This window comes from Balaenoptera musculus, chromosome 20 (assembly GCF_009873245.2).
Source record: "Balaenoptera musculus isolate JJ_BM4_2016_0621 chromosome 20, mBalMus1.pri.v3, whole genome shotgun sequence".
NCBI lineage: Eukaryota > Metazoa > Chordata > Mammalia > Artiodactyla > Balaenopteridae > Balaenoptera > Balaenoptera musculus.
In genome coordinates this window covers 41,336,736-41,356,439 of record NC_045804.1, presented here as the reverse complement: position 1 = coordinate 41,356,439, position 19,704 = coordinate 41,336,736, and the positions used below count along the sequence as shown (strand labels likewise).

At 37.8% G+C, this 19,704-nt stretch overlaps 1 protein-coding gene across 9 annotated transcripts in view; it reads right to left on the bottom strand.

Moving 5' to 3' along the window:
• Window positions 1-19,704, bottom strand: part of MYO1D (myosin ID) — a 350,018-nt gene that overhangs the window by 191,975 nt on the left and 138,339 nt on the right. For 8 of the 9 annotated variants that reach the window (XM_036837322.1, XM_036837323.1, XM_036837324.1 and 5 more), the window contains exons 15-16: window positions 10,525-10,691; window positions 711-918 (exon numbers count right to left, since the gene is read on the bottom strand). In XM_036837322.1, the coding sequence (XP_036693217.1) occupies window positions 711-918; window positions 10,525-10,691 (375 nt within the window). Of the gene's footprint in view, window positions 1-212; window positions 371-710; window positions 919-10,524; window positions 10,692-19,704 lie in introns of all 9 variants that reach the window. The other variant, XR_005017834.1, reaches the window with a different exon arrangement.

The following is a 19,704-nucleotide window of genomic DNA, read 5'->3' as shown; positions in this document are numbered from 1 at the left end:
ACTGGCAGACATTCTGGAGAGGAGCCTGGCACTACTTATACCAATTAGGTCTACATATACCCAATGACCCAGCCACCTTTCCCCTGATGGATACCCCAAGGACATTCTCCTAGAGGAACACGATTTCTTTTTATATGCATATATAATTTTTTTACATTAAAATGGTTCAATCAGAAGGTATGGAAATGGGTAGGAGGGATAAAAAGAAATACCTGAGTGACTGAATGAAATGAGAAGGGGCCCTGCACAGATCAATGATGACAGGTACCATGGTCTTACGAGGATCGTTGAGTGAGCACTGCACACCTTGGCAAGTGCTGGTGGTGGGTCGTGATGGGTGAGGGAGGTGGTTTCACACAGGCTGGCCAAGCTTTTGAATTATAAGATAGAAAAAGTCCTTTATGCAGTTAAGCTGAGGCAAACAACTCAGTTAACTGCAAGAGACAAAAACCAGACTGCTTCAGACATCTCTCTGATTCTAAATACCAGAAGACAAAATAGCTTCAGAGTTCTGAGGATAAAATAATTTTGAGTTCACGCAGCCCAGTAAGTTTTCCATGTGTGAAGGCAACAGAAAACACTCTTAAGATATGCATATAGATGCAAAAAATATACCATCGTGAACATTTCTTGAATCAAAGAAAACATTCAACTCATCTTTAAGAACATAAAACTAAGGTCTTATCCTTATATATAAAATATTAAATTACCTTTTGTAGAAAGAGGACAATCCTTACGAGCATCTGGGCACGGAGCTCTTCCAAGGTAAACAATGTTTGGGGTGTTCGAATGAAAATTTTGGTCTTCCCATAAGCTACATCATCCTGAAAGCCACAATGTTTAATCAGTTTCTTGACAGCCTCTTTGTCTGAAGGGAGGTCATGGTTGGGCCAGGTGAATTCAGAGATCATTTTGTACCTGGATGAAAAAAAGAACAGGGCACGGATTAAGGGAGAAAAACCATATGGTATCAATAGATGCAGAAAAGCTATCCAATAAAATTCAAGATGCTTCATAGAAAGAAAGAAAAAAAAACTTCTTAGCAAACTAGGAATAGGGATGAATTTCATTAGCCTGATAAGAGTCATAGAAAAAGGCTTCAATAAAATACAACACTCCTTCAATAAAATACAACACTCACCAAACAAGGATTAGAAGGGTATTCCTTAATTTAATAAAAGCTATTTGCCAAAAACTTGCAGCAAATATTATTTGTAATGTCGTAACCTTGGAAGCACTGTCTTTACAAACAGAAACAAGAAAAGGATGCCTCTGTCATGGGTTTTTGAACTGGTAAATGACTGACATTACTTATGAACAATATGACTCGCTTCAAAGGACATCAAGCAGATCTTCAGATAAACTATCATCACTAAAAGAAAACTAAGCACAGTTCTGCACATAAGGTCAATACACAGATCATTTGCAATTCTACATACAAGCAGCCAACAGTTCCTCAATATGTGGCCCTCTCATAGGTTAGTTTACTACACACCAGCTTCTTCGTGAGGGTGACCGTGAGCAAGACAGTAGTCACAGAGTCTCAGCCTTTTGTAGCCTAATCTCACGAGCGACATCCCATCACTTTTGACGTATTCCATTTTGCTAGAAGCAATTCACTAGGGCCAGCCCATACGCATAGGAAGGGGATTACACAGGCGTGAATACCAGTAGGTGGGGATCACTGGGACCAGCTTAGAAGGCTGCCTACTGCAGTGCTTTTCCTCCATTCCTGGTGCAAAGTTGTTTAATACATGTAGTCAAATTTAGTAATGTTTTTCACATACTGCATCTGAATTTTAAGTCATAGTGAGAAAGGCTTTCCTCACATTCAGGTTACAGAGTAATTCACCTATGGGTTCTTCTAGTACTTATATGTTTTCATTTTTTATATTTAGATCTCTGATCCATTTGGAGTTTATTTTGATATGGGTCCACATGATACGGATCCAACTTTTGACAAAAGGCTATTTCCGATATGATTTACTAAAACGTCTGTCTTTCTCCCTCTGATTTAATATGCCATCTTATCATATGCTAAATTTTCATATGTACTTCAGTTCATTTCTGGGTTTTCTGGTCTGTTTCATTGTTTTGTCTGACCCTCTGCCCCACCAGTACTGCAAATTTCTAATTATAGATGTTATAAGTATATTTTAATATCTGGTGGTCTCTTCTCCTTCTTTTCCTTTTTAAAGGTCTTTCTAGATATTCCTATGTGTTCATTTTTCTATATGAACTTTAGAATCAATTTGCATAGTTCCAAGGGAAAACAATCACAAAACAAATGAATCCTCTCTGGTATTTTTATTGGGTTCCCATGTTAAATTCATTAAATTTAGCTATGATGTCGAGTTGTCCTATCCAAGAACAAGGGATATCATTCCATTAGTTCAAGTCTACTTTCGTGCCTTTCAGGAGTCTTCACATTTTCCTCCTAGGGCTTTACACATTTCTGGTTAAGATACTATGTATCTAAGGGGCATCTGATCCCTTCTTCTTGATGTCTCTCTCTTTTCCTGATTTCCATCTTAGCTTCCACAACAGCACACTCTCCCTGGCTTCCTTCTGTCTCTCCGGATATCTCTGCTCAATCTCATTTTCTGGCAACTCCTCATTACTGGACCCCCAAATGTTGGAGTGTCCAGAGCTCATATCAGGCCCTCTTCTATGTACAACCTCCCACATCACTTCATCTATTCCATCCACTTTATTTTTCAACTCATGCATTTATTATCCCAAGCTCAGTTCTCAGTTCTGAGCTTCAGACTCACATATCCAATGCCTATATAGACCTAAAGGCATCTTAAATTCCTCTTTCAGTCCTTCCTACCTCAATGTCCTCAGTTACTAAAGCCAGAATCCTGGGAGTCATATTTGATCCCTTCTCTTCTCTATCATTCCTTCTAATCCATCATCAAGTCTATTGACCCCACCTCCAAAATATATTTAAAATTCAACTATTCTCATCTTTACTGCTACAATCCTAATATAAGCCACCATCAAGTTTACTACAATAGACTCCTAACCTGTTTTGCATTTCCTCTTCAATCCATTCTGCATATTTAGCAGCCAGAGTAGTATTCCAAAAAGCCTCACGTCATTTTTATCTTTTACTGCTCTCCTGCTTTCATTATTCTACTCCAGTCACCTTGGCCTTCTTTAGGGTCCTATAATGCGGTTGCCTCTTTCTTGCCTTGGAGACTTTGCATATGCTGTTCCCATTGCCTGGAATGCTTTTTAATCTACTCTTTGAAAGGCTGAGACTCCTTAGAGTCTTTTTTTGATTTTCCTTCATCAACCATCAACCCTCACCCCCATTATTCCTCTCTAGGGCAGCCAGATGGGTTTCTTTTCCTCACACCATTCATCACAGTTTGTAATCATATTGATTTGTGTGTTTGTCTGTTGAATGTCAGTCTATGGGTACCACGAAGGCAGGAATTTTCCCCACTATATGCCATGTGCCTATCGTGCTGTCCACCATACAGTGAGGAATGAGATATCTACTGAATGAAAGAATGGAAGAAAATACATTTAAAAGTCTAGACACTTGCCAGATAGAGACAGAAACAGAAACCAAAGAGTTCTAATATGAAGAGAAAGGTAATATTAAGCAACGTCATGTGAAAAAAGGAAATAAAATCTAAAAACTTCCTAATTCATTATAAAACTCTCGATAGAATAAGAGTCAACAGGGAGTAATGGCATTTGTTTAAAGTTTTAGGCATGTTGCAGAAACTAGAAGCAATCTTACTGCCACACTGCTCAGCTAACACATCAGGGTAACGGCGCCCTTCCTTTCTTCCTGACGGTCAAGGGCATGCCCCAAGTTCTTCAGCAAACCAGCATCCTGAACTTGCAAATTAAAAAGCTAAATTCATCTGCTTTCTGACAACTAGTTTTACCTCCCTGAAAGACTTTAGCAGCTTTTAAGGTTATCGGTACATTTAAAATCCTTCTCTCTCTTTTTCAATAAAAGAATGAAAATGAAAATGACAAGTAGAAATTTAGGTTCAAAGCTAGCTTACAAAAAATCTGCAGAATCTAAAAGCACAAACTCATTGTGGAAAATATTACTTTTTCTCCCACCAGGACTGAAAACATTCATCCAATGTCCTACACACCTTCCATCCTACCCCATGTCCCATTGTTAATTAGTTCAATCAGTATGACAATAAAATAAAATGTCAATTTTTCAATGTGAAAAAACTCATTTTATGTAAAGTGGCAGATAAACACAGCCTGCAGAGGAGGGATAGACCATCTGCCCAGATGCACATCCCACCATCTCATCCAGAACTCTTCCTAGATGAGTCTAGTAGAGAGGACCTAATCTCGACTTAGGTAGTCATCAACTGGAAAGACTTCCACAATTCTGTCTTTTAAAGGGCAAGTCTGACACTTATTGTGATTATTAATATGTTTCAATTTTCTCAACTTCTCATTTAATGTTTTCTATTAGTTGTGCTTTCTCTTCGTTGCTTCTTACCCTGTTTTCTCTTGGGTAGACTGAGTTTTCTTTATTCCATTTTATTCCTTCCTCTGATAAAGCCGCACATTCAGTTGTGAGGCGGTGCACTGTTAAAGACGGTAGGTTCAGGAGGCAACTGCCTGAGCTCAGACACGGCTACACCACTACCTGGCTCCGTGACCTGAGGCAAGTTCCTTAACCTCTGTGTGCCTCGGTTTCCTCATCTGCATAAAATGGGGGTAACACACTCTCCTCATCTGGTTGCCAGCTTTAGGGACAGACTACATGCAGATTGTTTAAAACAGTGCTGGGTACATATGGTGTGAGCACTTCACAATGTCAGCACTATTATTATTATCATTCTGAAAAATTAAATATGTAAAAATTTATTTATGTAAAAATACATACTTTTTCCTGTCTAGTTAATTAACATCTATATTCTTCCCATAAGGAGTTCAAAAGTCTTTACTTCTCTATACTTCTCACTACTATTTTAATTTTTGTTGCAAATGATTACTACAGACTTCTTTTTCCCCCTTACAATCAATACTTGTTCAGATTTCACAAAAAGTTTTACCTACTTATTTGTTCAATGTTGCTTTTTTGCATTCCATATTTCCCTCCTGCATTTATTCTCCTTTTTGCTAAAGTATACCCTCTAGAGATTTTTCAGAGGGTCTATGACCCTCTCAGAATAGTAAACTTTCTGAGCCTATATTATGTCAGAAAACATTTTTATTTTGCCCACACTCTTGAATGATAACTTGGCATGGAATAAAATTCTAAGCATAAACTTCATTCCCCTTCACTATGAAGATACTGCTCCTTTGTCTGTTTACACTGAATGTTGCTAATAAGAAGTCTGATGTCAGTATGAGTCTCACTCCCTCATAGGTAGTTTGCCTTTCTTCTTGGGAGCTCTAAGCATTTTTATTTATGTCTAACATTCTGAAAGTGAACATAATGTACTTAAGTTTCATTAAAAAACTTCATATGTTTTACACTCAGTGTATTCTTTCAATCTGACCCCTAGACTCTTCTTTCCTTCTGGAGCTCCAGTTAGATGGCTTTTGGCCCTCCTGGATCAACCTTACACGCGGCTTGACCTTTCTTTAGTACTTCCCATCTCTTTTTCTTTGTGATAAGGTCTGGAAGAAGTCTTCAGCTTGATCTTCTAGCTCACTAAGTTGTTTAAAAGAAGTTTAGCTAAGAAAAAAAAAATTTCTAATTGTGGTAAACTTTATGTATAGTAAAATGCACACATTTAAGTACACGAATCAGTAAGTTTGAAAAATGTGTACACCCATGGAACTGACATGCCAATCCAGATACAGATCATCTCCATAATCTCAAAGAGTTCCCCCATTGCCCTTCCCCCCTTCCAGTCAACCCCCAACCCAGAGCAAAGCACTGCTCTGATTTCTATCTGTTCTTAACTTCATATAAATGGCAGCATCAAGAAGTTACTCTTTGGTGACTCCTTTTCAGCATAATGTTTTATTTATCCATGTTGTTGCTGTATTAGACATTCATTCTCTTTAATGCTGATTAGTAACCATTGTATGATTACACTACAAATTGCTGACTCCTTCTATTGATGGACAGTTCACTCTTTCATTGTGCTTGATCTGGTTTTCATTTTCTAAATCTCTATTTAGTTCTTTTTTTAAAAAATTAATTAATTAATTTATTTATGGCTGTGTTGGGTCTTCGTTTCTGTGCGAGGGCTTTCTCTAGTTGTGGCAAGCGGGGGCCACTCTTCATCGCGGTGTGCGGGCCTCTCACTATCGCGGCCTCTCTTGTTGCGGAGCACAGGCTCGAGACGCGCAGGCTCAGTAGTTGTGGCTCACGGGCCCAGTTGCTCCGCGGCATGTGGGATCCTCCCAGACCAGGGCTCGAACCCGTGTCCCCTGCATTGGCAGGCAGATTCTCAACCACTGCGCCACCAGGGAAGCCCAGTTCTTTTTAATAACTACCTGTTCTTGTTTCTAACTTTGTATTCCTATTTTAGGACCATAATTCTCTCCTTTATCTCTTGGAGAATATGAAATAGGCTTATTCTAATATCTTTCACTCCTTGCTCTGGTCCCTTGGGGGTGAGGTTTTTTATTTGTTGAGCTTATTGTCTCTTTTTCATTGGTCTGGCCTTTCTCAGATGTTTGACTGTTATCTCGTCTCCTTCCCCAGAGTCCTTCTATGTACGTGTACATCTTGGCCTTTGTTGGCCTCTTGTTAGGTGGCTACTTTTGCTTCCTGAGTCTTGGCCAATATACCTATGATGTCTCCGTTACAGTTGCTGAGGCGGTTACTTGCCCTGGCCATTATGGCAACCTCCCGGTGCTGCAGCTGGGTAAACTCCAGCACAGTAGCTGAGATGCTTCCTGAATGGCAGCTCAAGCCTCACAAGGCAGTCTTTCCTTAAAACTGTGACCTTGGCTTACTTCTGGGTCTTCATGTCTGCTTCATATTGTATTTAGGAGTGATTCACATCTTAGGAGGTATTTAGGAGGTTCACTGAGAATCCCCCTTTTGATTCCACAGTGTGGCTATGCATTAACGTGGCTTTAAATACACATATTTTATATTATTGGGGGATGTTCTGGAGTGGGAATGGGAGATTTAAGCTTGTACTCCTAAGACCATCATATTTGAAATTCATAGTTTCTTTTTAATCTTTTCTATTTTTACATGAGTATTAGAAAACAGAATCCAATCCTTATAGCATGTCTTTCATGCCAAAAAACACACCAAACATCTTGAGTTGAAAGTAAAATAGGTGCATAAAGAGATTAAGAGTGAGGATATGCACTTGCAAAAGTCCTTGTCCTCTCCAAATCAAGCTTGCTTATTCTCTTATTTCAACTTTTTCCATGGCTTCTATTACCATGGTGTCATGATAATATATTTTTAGTTAGATAAATATATATTTTAGGTAAATATACTTTTAGTTCAGCCCCATCCTATAGTTACCCATTCCCACCCTGCTCATTCTAATACTTAACTTCTGCTGATCTTATATACGCGACAACACAAAAATCAATACTACAATTGAGTAATTGCTAGAATTCTGAGTAATGACAAGGGACTAACAACCTTCCTATTAATATAATTTGACACTGTTTGAAGTCAAGACTCAGAATGAACACATCTCTACTCATGACATTCCTACTCGACAGCTTCAATAAAAAACCCCCCAAATTTAAAGAACAGTATGATTTCAATAAGGAAAATGATCAGTTTTGAGCATAACCTTTTGATCAATATAAAACTGTTTCAATTTTCTAGGCTATTCTGCTATAAAGTTTTATTCATTCCAAGAGTCTCCAATTAGTGTAAATCCCTCTCACTTCTTCACACAAGTAGCTGAACACTGATGGAGAACAACAGACAGTGGCTAGGTGGTGTCACTGTACACTTATAACCTCAAATGTCAAGTGGGCGCTCAGATCTTCCTAGCAGCAAAACTACCATACACACCTATGCTTTCCCACTCTCCAAAATGAGTATTTTCATTTCCCCTCCAACCTCCTACACCACATCTCCTAATCTTCACTCTCAGCTCATGACCTTGCCTCATACTTTATTGAGGAAATAGAAGCAATCAGATAGGAACATCTTCATCTTTGCCATCAGCCAAGCTTCGAGGCTTCCTGCATCTGTATTCATATTCTCTGCCTTTCATTCTGTTGCTAAGGGTGAAGCATCCTTGCTCCCATCTAAAGCTGACAAACCTTCCACTTGTGCTTGGGATTTCATTCCTTGCCTTCTCAAGGATGTTATTATTACAATTATCTCCCTCCCTCCTGTGTCGCTGGTTTCTCCCTCTGTTCTGAATCATCCCCACCTGCATACAAACATTTTCTAGTATCTCCTTGACCTCACATTCCACTCTGGCTGCTGCTTCTATTTTTCTCTGCTCTCATTCATAGCACACATTCTTGAGTTGTCCAGAGACATCCAACTTCTCACTTCACTTCCCCATCCTGCTCAAATGGGGCTCTGTCCAGCCTTTTCTCCTTTGACCTCTATGTTGCCTAGTCTAACGGTTAAGCTTCTGCTTTTATCTTACTTGATGGCACAGCAACATTTAATATGATAACTGTACTTTTCTTCTTGAAATGCCATCTTCTCTTGGCTTCTGTGACATAACCCTCTTCTGATATTTCTTCTATCTTCTTGGTTGCTTCTTCTCTTCTCTTTGCTGGTTCTTTCATGTCAGACCACAAACCTAAATGTTGGCATGGGCCTCCTCCTCTTTTCTATCCAGTTCCAAGACTTTATATACAATCTGTATACCAATAACTCCAAAATTTCTATTTCCAGCCTGGACTTCTTCCCGGAACTCCAGATTTGTATGGCTAATAACTTACTTAGTATTTCTACCTGGACATTTAGTAGCCATTTCAAACCTAACACAGTCAGGAGACAACTTGATTCCATCTTTGCCCCAGTTCCATGTCCTCCTCCTCAAACTTCTCTTCCCCAATCGTTCTCACCTCAGCAAATGGTACCATGCTTACCCAGATGCTCCAGCCAGAATCTACTTGTTACCCTTCATCCCTCTCTCCTCCTCTCTCATCACGCCAATCCATGAGCAAGTCTAGTCTACCTTTCCACAAAACATACCCTGAATCAGTCCACTACTCTTGGATCTACAATAATTCCTTGTTCAAGGCACTCTCGCTGAGCTGCCTCTCCTGGATTCCTGCAATAGCATCTCTAAATGTCTCCTTGTTTCCTATTCACACAGCAGCCACAGTGATATCTTAAGACACCCATAAGATTGGGTTGCTCCCTGCATAAAATCCACCAGTGGTTTTCTATCGCAATTAGCCAAAATCTAAACTGTTTAGTCTGGATTACAACATTCAACATGATCTGGCCTATGTCCATCTCTGATCTCACCCTACACCACTGCCCTGTCACTCAGCATCCTCCAACCACACTGGATGATGTTTGGTACCTAAAACACCACTTATTGTTGCAAGAGAGACTTTTCTCCACTGTTTCCTCTGCTCTACCTGCTCTATTCTTTGACCTTTGTATGGCTGACCCCTTCCTGTCATTATTATCTCCTTAGATACTCTTCTCACCAATCAGTATTTTATGTATTTGTTTATTCATATTTTGTGGAATCTGCAGTCTACAACATAGGAAATGCTCAATAAATATTTTTAAATAAATGAATAGATGGAATTTAAAACACTATTTTTATGATACCAGGTGTCAACTATCATTATTGTTAGTAAAAATAAATAACAATAGCAATGATACCTTACATTTATTGAGTGATTACTATATGCCAGGTACCATTCTAAGTACTTCACATATATTACTTCATCCCCCAGCAGCCCTACCAGGTAGTTACCATTATTATTCCCATTTAAAAAAATTAATTAATTTCCCCCATTTTATACATAGGAACCTGAGGCATGGAAAGGTTATATGATTTGCCTAAGGTCAAAAAGCTAAGAAATGGCAAAGCCAGGATTCAATCAGGTAGACTAATTTTAGGGGCTCCATGATTAACTACGTAATATTTTGTTATTATTATAGTTAGCAATATCGGTAATGCTAAGCAGCATTAATTGAACATCTATTATGTGCCAGGCACCTAGCCTTTTTACTTTGGTTAATTTAATCCTCACAGCAAAAGGCTTATGAGGTAGTGTTACTATACTCATTTTATAGATGCAGAAGGAGAGTCAAAGAAGTTAAATTTCTAGCTCAAGGTCATGCAGCAAATGAGTAGCATAGCCAGGATTCCAACCCAGCTGTGACTCCAAATCCTTGTTTTTTCTCCTATACTATATGCTCCCATTTTCCCCATGAAGAATAAAACTTGGGGAAAACCATGGTCCATAAACCACAGACTCAAGGGGACTCCTGCCGATTCTGGGAAGGTCTTTCATAGTTGCAGTTTCCTCAACTCTTCTGTTCATTCAACAAACATTTAGATTGTCTGATAGGAGCTGATGCATGGTTAAACATGGGGAGGACTCCATAATTCTCAGTGTGTTAGCAGGTTTCCTTGTTTAGTCTATTCTCACCTGTGAAGAAACTTCTCGTAGGTCTGGCGGAAGGCGAACCCTGCCCGACGCACCCTCACATTTTCCAGGAGTCCAAGATACTCTACTTGATGCCGGCAGCGTTCATCGTCAAAGATCTGTGGGGACTTCTTGTCGTTGGGTTTGATGCAACGTACATAATATGGTTCCTAAAGAAATGAATTGGCAAATGATAAGTTTCACTGGAGAAAAATCCCGGACTAAAGACATTAACATGTCATTAGTGTTAGCTGTGTCAAATTGAGCTCTGTGACTCTCATTTCTCAGGCATAGACTTATAAAAAAATTCTTCCTTTCCCTTCAACTTAAATTTCCCTTCAATTTAATGCCTGGAAATTCTCAGGCATTCAGTTAAAATTTTGTATTATTATATTTTAGGACTCATCAGGAATAGCAGAAAGGGGATAAAACTAGGGTGTAAACAACAGAGACATGTAAACATCAAGTTTTTGTGTATTTACAGAAACATGGTTAAAAGTAACAGAAGGAGTAATTTAATAGAAAGAGGCAGAAGCTGTGGTAAAAATGCATTGTTGAAGAATGTAAAATAATTGGCACAGCCCTGGTACATACTAAGTGCTCCTTTCAGCTTTGAATCATTTCAGTCCTTCAAACTGGAATAGCTTCTTTGGAATATCAGTGCTTTTAGGTGCCTAAAAGGAGCAAAGATAAATCTTCCCTAGAGAAAGATTACATAAACTTGGGCCTCCAATTATTTCTATAAACAGTTTTGCAAATATAATGTTTGGAACAAAATAAAAGTTAACCAGATATATAAGGAGCCAAGATAACATGAATTAGAAATAGCAAAACAACATACAAAATAAAAAGATCTGTAAGGGTCCAGATATTGGAGTTATCAGATAGAAATATTAAAACAACTATGCTTAGCATGTTCAAGATGACAAAACACAATATTGAGAATTTTTTTAGAGAACCAGAAACTACAAAAAAGAACCAGAACAAGTGGAAAACCTAGGACTTAAAAATACAATAATGGAAATTAAGAACTCAGTGGATCAGTAGAAGAGTAGATTAGAAACTGGTGAAGAAAAAAATTAGTGAACTAGAAGGAAGGTGAGAAGAATTTTCCCAGAATGGATCATGGAGAGACAAAAAGATGGAAAATAAAGAAGAGAGGTTAAGAGGCACAGAAGACACCGTGAAGTGGTCTAAGTAACTGCAGTCCCAAAGGGAGGAGACAGAAGGGGCAGAAGCAATATTTGAAGAGCTAATAGCCAAGAACTTTGCAAAACTGATGAAAAACAATCAAGCTGTAACAAACTGAAGAAGTGCTACAAACTGCAAGCAAGATTTAAAAAGAAAAATTTACACCTAGGTACGTCAGTTAAACTTCTGAAAACCAAAGAAGGGCAGCCAGAAGAAAAAAGGCTGACTACCTAAAGGAGCAACAAATAGACTGACAGCTGACTTCTCAAACGAAAATATGGAATCCAGAAGACAAATGAGTATTGTCTTTGAAATGCTTAAAGAACTGCCAATGTAGAATTTTACACCCAGCAAAAATATTCTTCAAGAAGGAAAACAGCATAAAATATTTTCAGAATTTGTCAACATCAGGCCTCAGATATAACAGGATGAAATTCAGGGAGAAGAAGAATGGTCCAAGAGGAAGCTCAGTGATATAGAAAGAGGAAAAAAGAAGTAATAAATGAGTAAATCTAAACAGATATTGACTAAACCTAGTAGTAATAATAATGATGATGATGATGTCATCATCTTACTGGCTTTATATATATATACACATATATATCTGTATATATATGTGTATATATAAATAAATAAATAAATAAATAAATAAAATATTTATAAGTACATGACCAAAAGAGCGCATAAGTTGGGAGGAAGACAAATGGAATTAAGATGTTTTATGGACCTTGCATTGTCCAGGAAGGAGGTGAAAGCACCAAATAAGATTAGATTTCTATAATCCAAAATGACATTGTAATAACTTGAGTAACCACCAAAACAATATTATAATGTAAATCTTCCAAAATAATAACGTGAATAAATGTAGTAATAAAAAATCATTGCAATACTGAGTGGTAGTGGGGGGGGCAGTGGCAGTGTAAGGAAAGGATGCCTCCCTAGGTTTAACTAAACATTCTGACTCAAAAGACTTACAGCCCGCACTTGGCAGGAGTCTACCCGGGAGGACAAGAACACGGTTTGCCAGCAGGCATGTCAAGGTCGTGCAGCAGCCCATACCACAGTCAGGTAATAGCTTGGGCACAATAAGATGAGGTCCATATCAGACAGATGTGGGAAGTGCCCTTGGTTTAAAAGCCTCATGCCCCATAGGATTCAATATCTCTTGTAACAACTCTAAAGACATAGCTTCCAGGGTCCTTGAAAGGGACATGCCTAATACATGAGTCATCACACTCAGGAAGCCAAAAGTATGTCATCCCCACCAGACAATTATCATTCTCCCAGTACAGGTGCAATTTACCAATAGGGGTAATTTTTATCTTAAGTGATGTTGCCTAGAAATATAGTTGATATACATCATACTAGGTTAACAGGGGAACAGAGCTAGAAATTTAACTGAGGTTATCAAGCAGAAGGAATAGAATTCTGTTTACCTTTTGCCCACAGTAATCAATCAAAAAGGTTAGGAAGCAAAGAAAAAGTAATATAGAAGAGACAAACAGAAAGCACTAATGAGATGGTTGATTTAAATACAACATGCGGTAGCTACGTTAAGAGTAAATGAACTGGGCTTCCCTGGTGGCACAGTGGTTAAGAATCCACCTGCCAACGCAAGGGACACGGGTTCAAGCCCTGGTCTGGGAAGATCCCACATGCGCGGAGCAACTAAGCCTGTGTGCCACAACCACTGAGCCCACGTGCCACAACTGCTGAAGCCCGCACGCCTAGAGTCCGTGCTCCGCAACAAGAGAAGCCACCGCAATGAGAAGCCTGCACACCACAACAAAGAGTAGCCCCCGCTCGCCGCAACTAGAGAAAGCCTGCACACAGCAATGAAGATCCAACGCAGCCAAAAATAAATTAAATAAATAAACTTATTAAAAAAAAGAATAAATGAACTAAATGATTTATTCAAAAGACAAAGATGGTCAGAAGGGATAAAAAACAAAACTAACTATATGCTATTTATGAGGGACAAACTTGAAACATAAGGATATGGAAAGGTTGAAAGTAAAAGGGTGGAAAAGGATAGACCATGCAAGCCCTGGCCAAAAGAAAAGCTGCTTTTAACTTTTTTATTCATACAAAACTGACTTTAAGGCAAAAAGCAATATAAAGACATTTCATAGTGATAAATGACTAAAACACTAGGAAGATATAACAGTTCTAACTTGAATAAGCCTAATAAATTCTCAAAATATTTAAAGCAAAAATGGAAGGTACAACAAGAAGTAGACAAATTCAGAATCAAAGTAGGTTTTATCACACGTTTCAGCACTGACAAAACAAAGTAATTAGTAAGAATGCAGAAACACTGGACAATAATAATATGACTAGCAAACTAATGGATGTGTATAGAATATTAAATGCAAATAATTTTAACACATAAAGAAAACTTCACAAATTTCTAAGGACTGAAATCACACACAGTCTATCCTCTGATCAAATGAGATTAAGCTAGAAATCAAGAGCAAGAAGATAATTAGAAAATCTTATAAGGCTGGAAATTAAGAAATATACTTCTAAATTACCCTCAGGTCTAAAAGAAAATTACAGTATGAATTAGAAAATATTTTGAACTCAATAATTTATGCAATCATGTGGGCAAAGCAATCTTAGTGTAAGGTATCATTTGAGTAGTATAAGTAACTTAACTAAACAGAACCCAGTTGAATGGAATTTTACCAGTATTGACTGATTATGCACAGGAAGTGGTCACTTCATGACCAGCTAAGGGGTGGGGGAATGCCCTTTCATCCTGGTTAGTAACATAAAAACCTTCAGATAAGGGAGCTAGTGGAAATACTTTCTCTATATTTAATCAGAATTCTGTTTCAATTTATAAACGCCGCTTCCTCTCTCCTTTGTAAATATCCAGATTGACTCAACCTAAGAAATCCTAAATTTGACAAATTCTAAGTGTCTTATTAAGGTTAAATTCCCAAAGTTGATAGTGATCTTATTATCTTGCACTTTCAAACCTGTTTCTCCCTATATTTTTGTGAAAAACATCCTTTGCCAAAGTACACCAATCAGTATATGTATTAGGCAGAAGATACCTGATTTAGATAGATATTTTCATCTATTGATATTTAACATGTGTTGAACAGTATCAAATAGAGTCAAAGGCAAATTCAAGTTCATTTAATAATTTACTGACCGTCTGTTCAGAGTGCTTTTTTTTTTTTTAAATATTGCTGGAGTGCATGATTGCCAGCCTGTGACCTTTTTTAAAATTAATTAATTAATTAATTAATTAATTAATTAATTAATTATTTTGGCTGTGTTGGGTCTTCGCTTCTGTGCGAGGGCTTTCTCTAGTTGCGGCAAGCGGGGGCCACTCTTCATCGCGGTGCGCGGGCCTCTCACTATCGCGGCCTCTCTTGTTGCGGAGCACAGGCTCCAGACGCGCAGGCTCAGTAGTTGTGGCTCACGGGCCTAGTTGCTCCGCGGCATGTGGGATCTTCCCAGACCAGGGCTCGAACCCGTGTCCCCTGCATTGGCAGGCAGATTCTCAACCACTGCGCCACCACGGAAGCCCTGATATATCTTTTTAAATGTAAACTTTCAACTTTTCTGTTATGATTAGATGTCATTAATAAGTGGCACTATATCTGTATTCTTTTTCTTTAATCTGATTTGATAATTTTTCTCCATTTATATTCACTGTAATTACTAATATATTTGGATTTATTTCTACCATCTTTATTTGTCCCAGCTTTCCTATGTTATTTTGTCTCCTTTTTCCTATGTTCTTTAGGACTAATGATTTTTTTTCTCATTCTGGCTTCCCCCACCCCCAACCACTAGTTTAGAAGTTATAAACTCATTTCTATTCTTTCAATGACTACACTAGAAAATTTTATATGTATTTATAACTCATGAGAGTTATAAGCTAACCAATACTTTTATCCTTTTCCTGAACAACCAAGGACCTTAAACAGTTGAATTATAATCACCCACCCTTCCAATTTATATGCTATTGTTGTTGTGCTACTTAGCTCTAACCTGTATTTTTAATCCAATAAAATATTATTTTACAGAGTCAGCTTATTTATATGCACCCTCATATTTACCAATTTCTTTGCTCTTCATTTTGCATTTCAGACTTTCATTCAGTAATCAGACATCATCCTATCTGACATATATCTTTTAGAATTTCCTTTACTGTGGTTCTAACTCTCTATTTTTATTTTTCAGAAAGATTCTTTGTTGTGTCTCTGTTCTTGAAAAATATAAATTCTCTTGGTATAGAATTCTGGTTTAGTTATTTTCTCTCTTCAAAGCTAATCTGCTTTTAAGGTATTTTCTTTGTCTTTGGTATTCTGGGGTTTCACTAGGTGCTTGGGAGCAGATTTCTTTTAATTTTTCCAGCTCAGGATACACTGGACTTCCTGACCCTGTAGAGTGGTGTCTTTCATCATTCTTGAAATTCTTTTTTCTTTTCCTTCTATCGTTCTGCCCATTCTCTCCTCTCCTTCTTTGACTCTGGTTAGATGCATGTTAGACCTTTTCATTTTATCTTCCATGTCTCTTAATGTGTCTTTTATAGTTTTAATTTCTTGGTCTCTTTAAGTGGGATTCTGGATAATTTCTTCAATTGTTTCTTTCATTTCCCTATCCTCTCTTCAGCTTTGTCTAAACTGATGTTAAACCTATCCACTGAGTTTTAATTATTTAGTTTTTATTTCTATCAATTGCCTAGTTACCTGCTCTCAACTACTAGTTCTCATATTTTTAGGCCTTTCATTTCTTGGAACATATTAAACATTCTTATAGTCTGTTTCTGATAATCCAGTATAAGACATTTTCATGAGTCTGTTGTTTAGTCTGACTCTCCCTGTGTCCTGTCTTGCTTCTTTATGTGTGTGGAGATCTTTTACTATGAACTCCTTATTTTCCTTAGAACTCCATCTGTGGAAGTTCTTTAAGGTCTGGAATGAAGGTGGTTCCCTCACCTTGCTTCCATCAGATGCCTGGGGGCAATACCAGACCTGAATTGACCAGGCTTGAGCCTTTTCAGGCCACCCAGGTAGCATGAATTTGGACTGCAAATCTCACAAAAGCTGGCTTACAATTATAAATTCTCAAGGGATGGTCACCCACCCTGCTTGGCTCAGTGCCGAGGACCAAGACAGGCAGTTTTCCTTTCAGATAATGAGGGGTTATTTCTAGCTCATTCTAGAGGTAGCTCTCTGAGGAGGCAGCACTCTGGAGACCTACCATTGTGTGTGTGCATGTGTTTGTGTGTGTACATATGTGTTAGTATGCATGTGGTTTGTGATCCCTTGTTAGTCACCCTACTCTGGGCAGGCCCTGGGCTTCCCTCCAAGGACCAGCCTTGGATACCTATACTCAAAGTCACCTACTTCAACAGATGCTAACAGGGTGAAAGCAGCTCTGGTGCTCTAGTTATTTTTCCCTTCATTCAGTTAATTTCTGCCTTCACTCAGCACCAGGCCTGCATATTCTTTGCTTTCTTGTTAGTTCATGACCGTATTCAGGAAGTTGGTTTTTATAATTTACCAATTTTTGGTTGCTCTCAGTTGGTTTTAGGGGGTGCTTTGTTCACCCTGTTGCCAGAAAATGCATTACTTACACGTATTTTTAAAATATTCATGTTTATGTTCCTAGGTGAAAATCATCTCTAATTTCATTTTTTCACGTTAACCTCGTACTAAGGTAATGCTAAGCTCATAAAATGAATTGGGTAGTGGCCTCTCTTCTTCCCATCCTCCAAAACAGTGTATGTATGATAGGAATTACTGGCTCCTTGAAGGATTTGTAAAACTTATCTGTAAAACCATCTGGACCTGAAGTTCTTGGCAGAATTGGGGGAAGGCAGACTTCTGATTAGTGATTCAGAATCTTTAAGGTTACTGATTTATTCAGGCTTTCTATTTCTTCTTGAGTTAATTTTGATAATATTTTTCTAGAAAACTAATTTTTCAAATTCACTGGCATACAGTTGTTCATAATATTCTGATACTTTTAAAAATCTCTGCAATATATAAAGTTGTATCATTTTTTCCTTCTTAACATTATTTTCTCTTTTTAAAATAAGTTTTTTAAAGGTCTATTTGATTAATTTTTTGATTACTTTTAGTTTTTGCTATTTAAAAATTTTCTTAATTTTTTCTTTAGATTTTCTTTGGATTTCCTTTTCTGGCTTCTTGAGTTGAAGTTAACTCATTTACTTTCAGTCTTCCTTGTTTTTTTGTTTTTTTTAAATAAAGGCATAACAAGTAGACCACTTTAGGAGTATTTTTAAGTTCCCAAGCACATTAAAAACAAAAACAAAACTTTTTTAATGCTGATTTTCATTTCATTTGCTGTGAGGATGGAGATGCATCTATATATACAACATTTGTTAAAATAGCTGAGACTTCTTTTGTGATCTAGCACGTGGTCAATTCTTGTAAATGTTGCATGTATACCTGAAAGGAATATGTATTTCCTATCCCCTGGGTACAGAGATCTTTTGATATATTAGATAAAGTTTAAATTTGGCTGCTGCACTCTTACTAAGGTTTTTGCTTGATCTATCAGTTTCTGGTAGAGTTGGTTTAAAATCTCCCTCTAGGATTGTGGACCTGTCAATTTTGCCTTTTACAGTTTTTCAGGTTCTGGTTTTTTTTTTTTTTTTTTGCTTTATAGAGTTCAAGTACCATCATGGCTGTGCTGTTAGGTAGCTAGTTCAAAATGGCTTTATTGAGTATTTTCATTTTATTATGATTAGTCTCTTTATCTGTAATAATACTTTTTTCCCTTAAATTCTATGTTTTTTCACATTAATATTGCTTTCACCAGGGTTTTTTTTTTGGGGTGGGGGCTTGATATATCTTTATCCACCTTTTTGTTCTTTATCTTTCTGCATAGTGTCAACTAGGTAGCTCCTATAAACAACATGGCAAAACCTTGGTGTTACTGCAGATTCAGTTCTAGACCATGGCAATAACATGAATACTGCAACAGGCTAAGTCACACGAATTTTCTGGTTTACCAGTGCATATAAAAGTTATGTTTACATGACACTATAGTCTATTAAGTGTGTAATAGAATTAAGCCTAAAAAAAAACAACACCTGAACTAAAAATACTTTATTGCTAAAACACGCTAACCATCACCTAAGCCTTCAGCGAGCTGTAGATCATCAAAGATCACTGGTCACAGATCACCACAGCAAATATAACAATAATGAAAATGTTTGAAATACTGCAAGAATTACCAAACTGTGACACAGAGATACAACTGAGAAAATGCTGCTGGGAAAATGGTGCTGGTAAACTTACTTGTTGCAGGGTTGCCACAAACCTTCAATGTGTAAAAAATGCACTATCTGTGAATTGCAATAAAACAAGGTATGCCTGTACCTGGATTTTCCACCTATCCAGTCTGTTTAGTCTATTTACATTTATGGTGAGTACCAATTAATTAGATTTATTTCTATCATGTATGTGTTTTCTAAATGTAACATTTTTCCTTTGTTTCTGCCCTGCCCACCTTCCTGCCTTCTATTAGACTGATAGGTTGTCTCTTCTTTTGCTTGTCCCTACTCTCTCCCTCATTCCCCCACCTCTACAAACACACAGACTGGGGAGCTGTAGCAGAGACTGCTAGACTCGTTGCCTACCTCACACACAGTATTTTTTTTCCTACTTCAAAACAGAAAACTTACTTCTAGCTGGGTGCACTGCTGACCAGAATAAAAAGGCACTTCCCAGCTTCCCTGGCAACTAGGTACAGCAAATGAGATGTAGCTAAAGTGCTATATGAGACTTCCAGGAAGTCTCTTTAAAAGGGAAGAGGCTCCAATTGCCATCTCGGACCAGGAGGAGGGATGCCAAGCACTAGGATGGTAGAGCAGAAAGACAGAAGGAACTTGTCTCTAATAACCTTAGAGCTGCTATACCAGTGCTGGGATACCTTCTCCTGTACTTCATTTACAGAGAGAGAAATAAATGTGTCTCTTGTTTAAGCCACTAATTT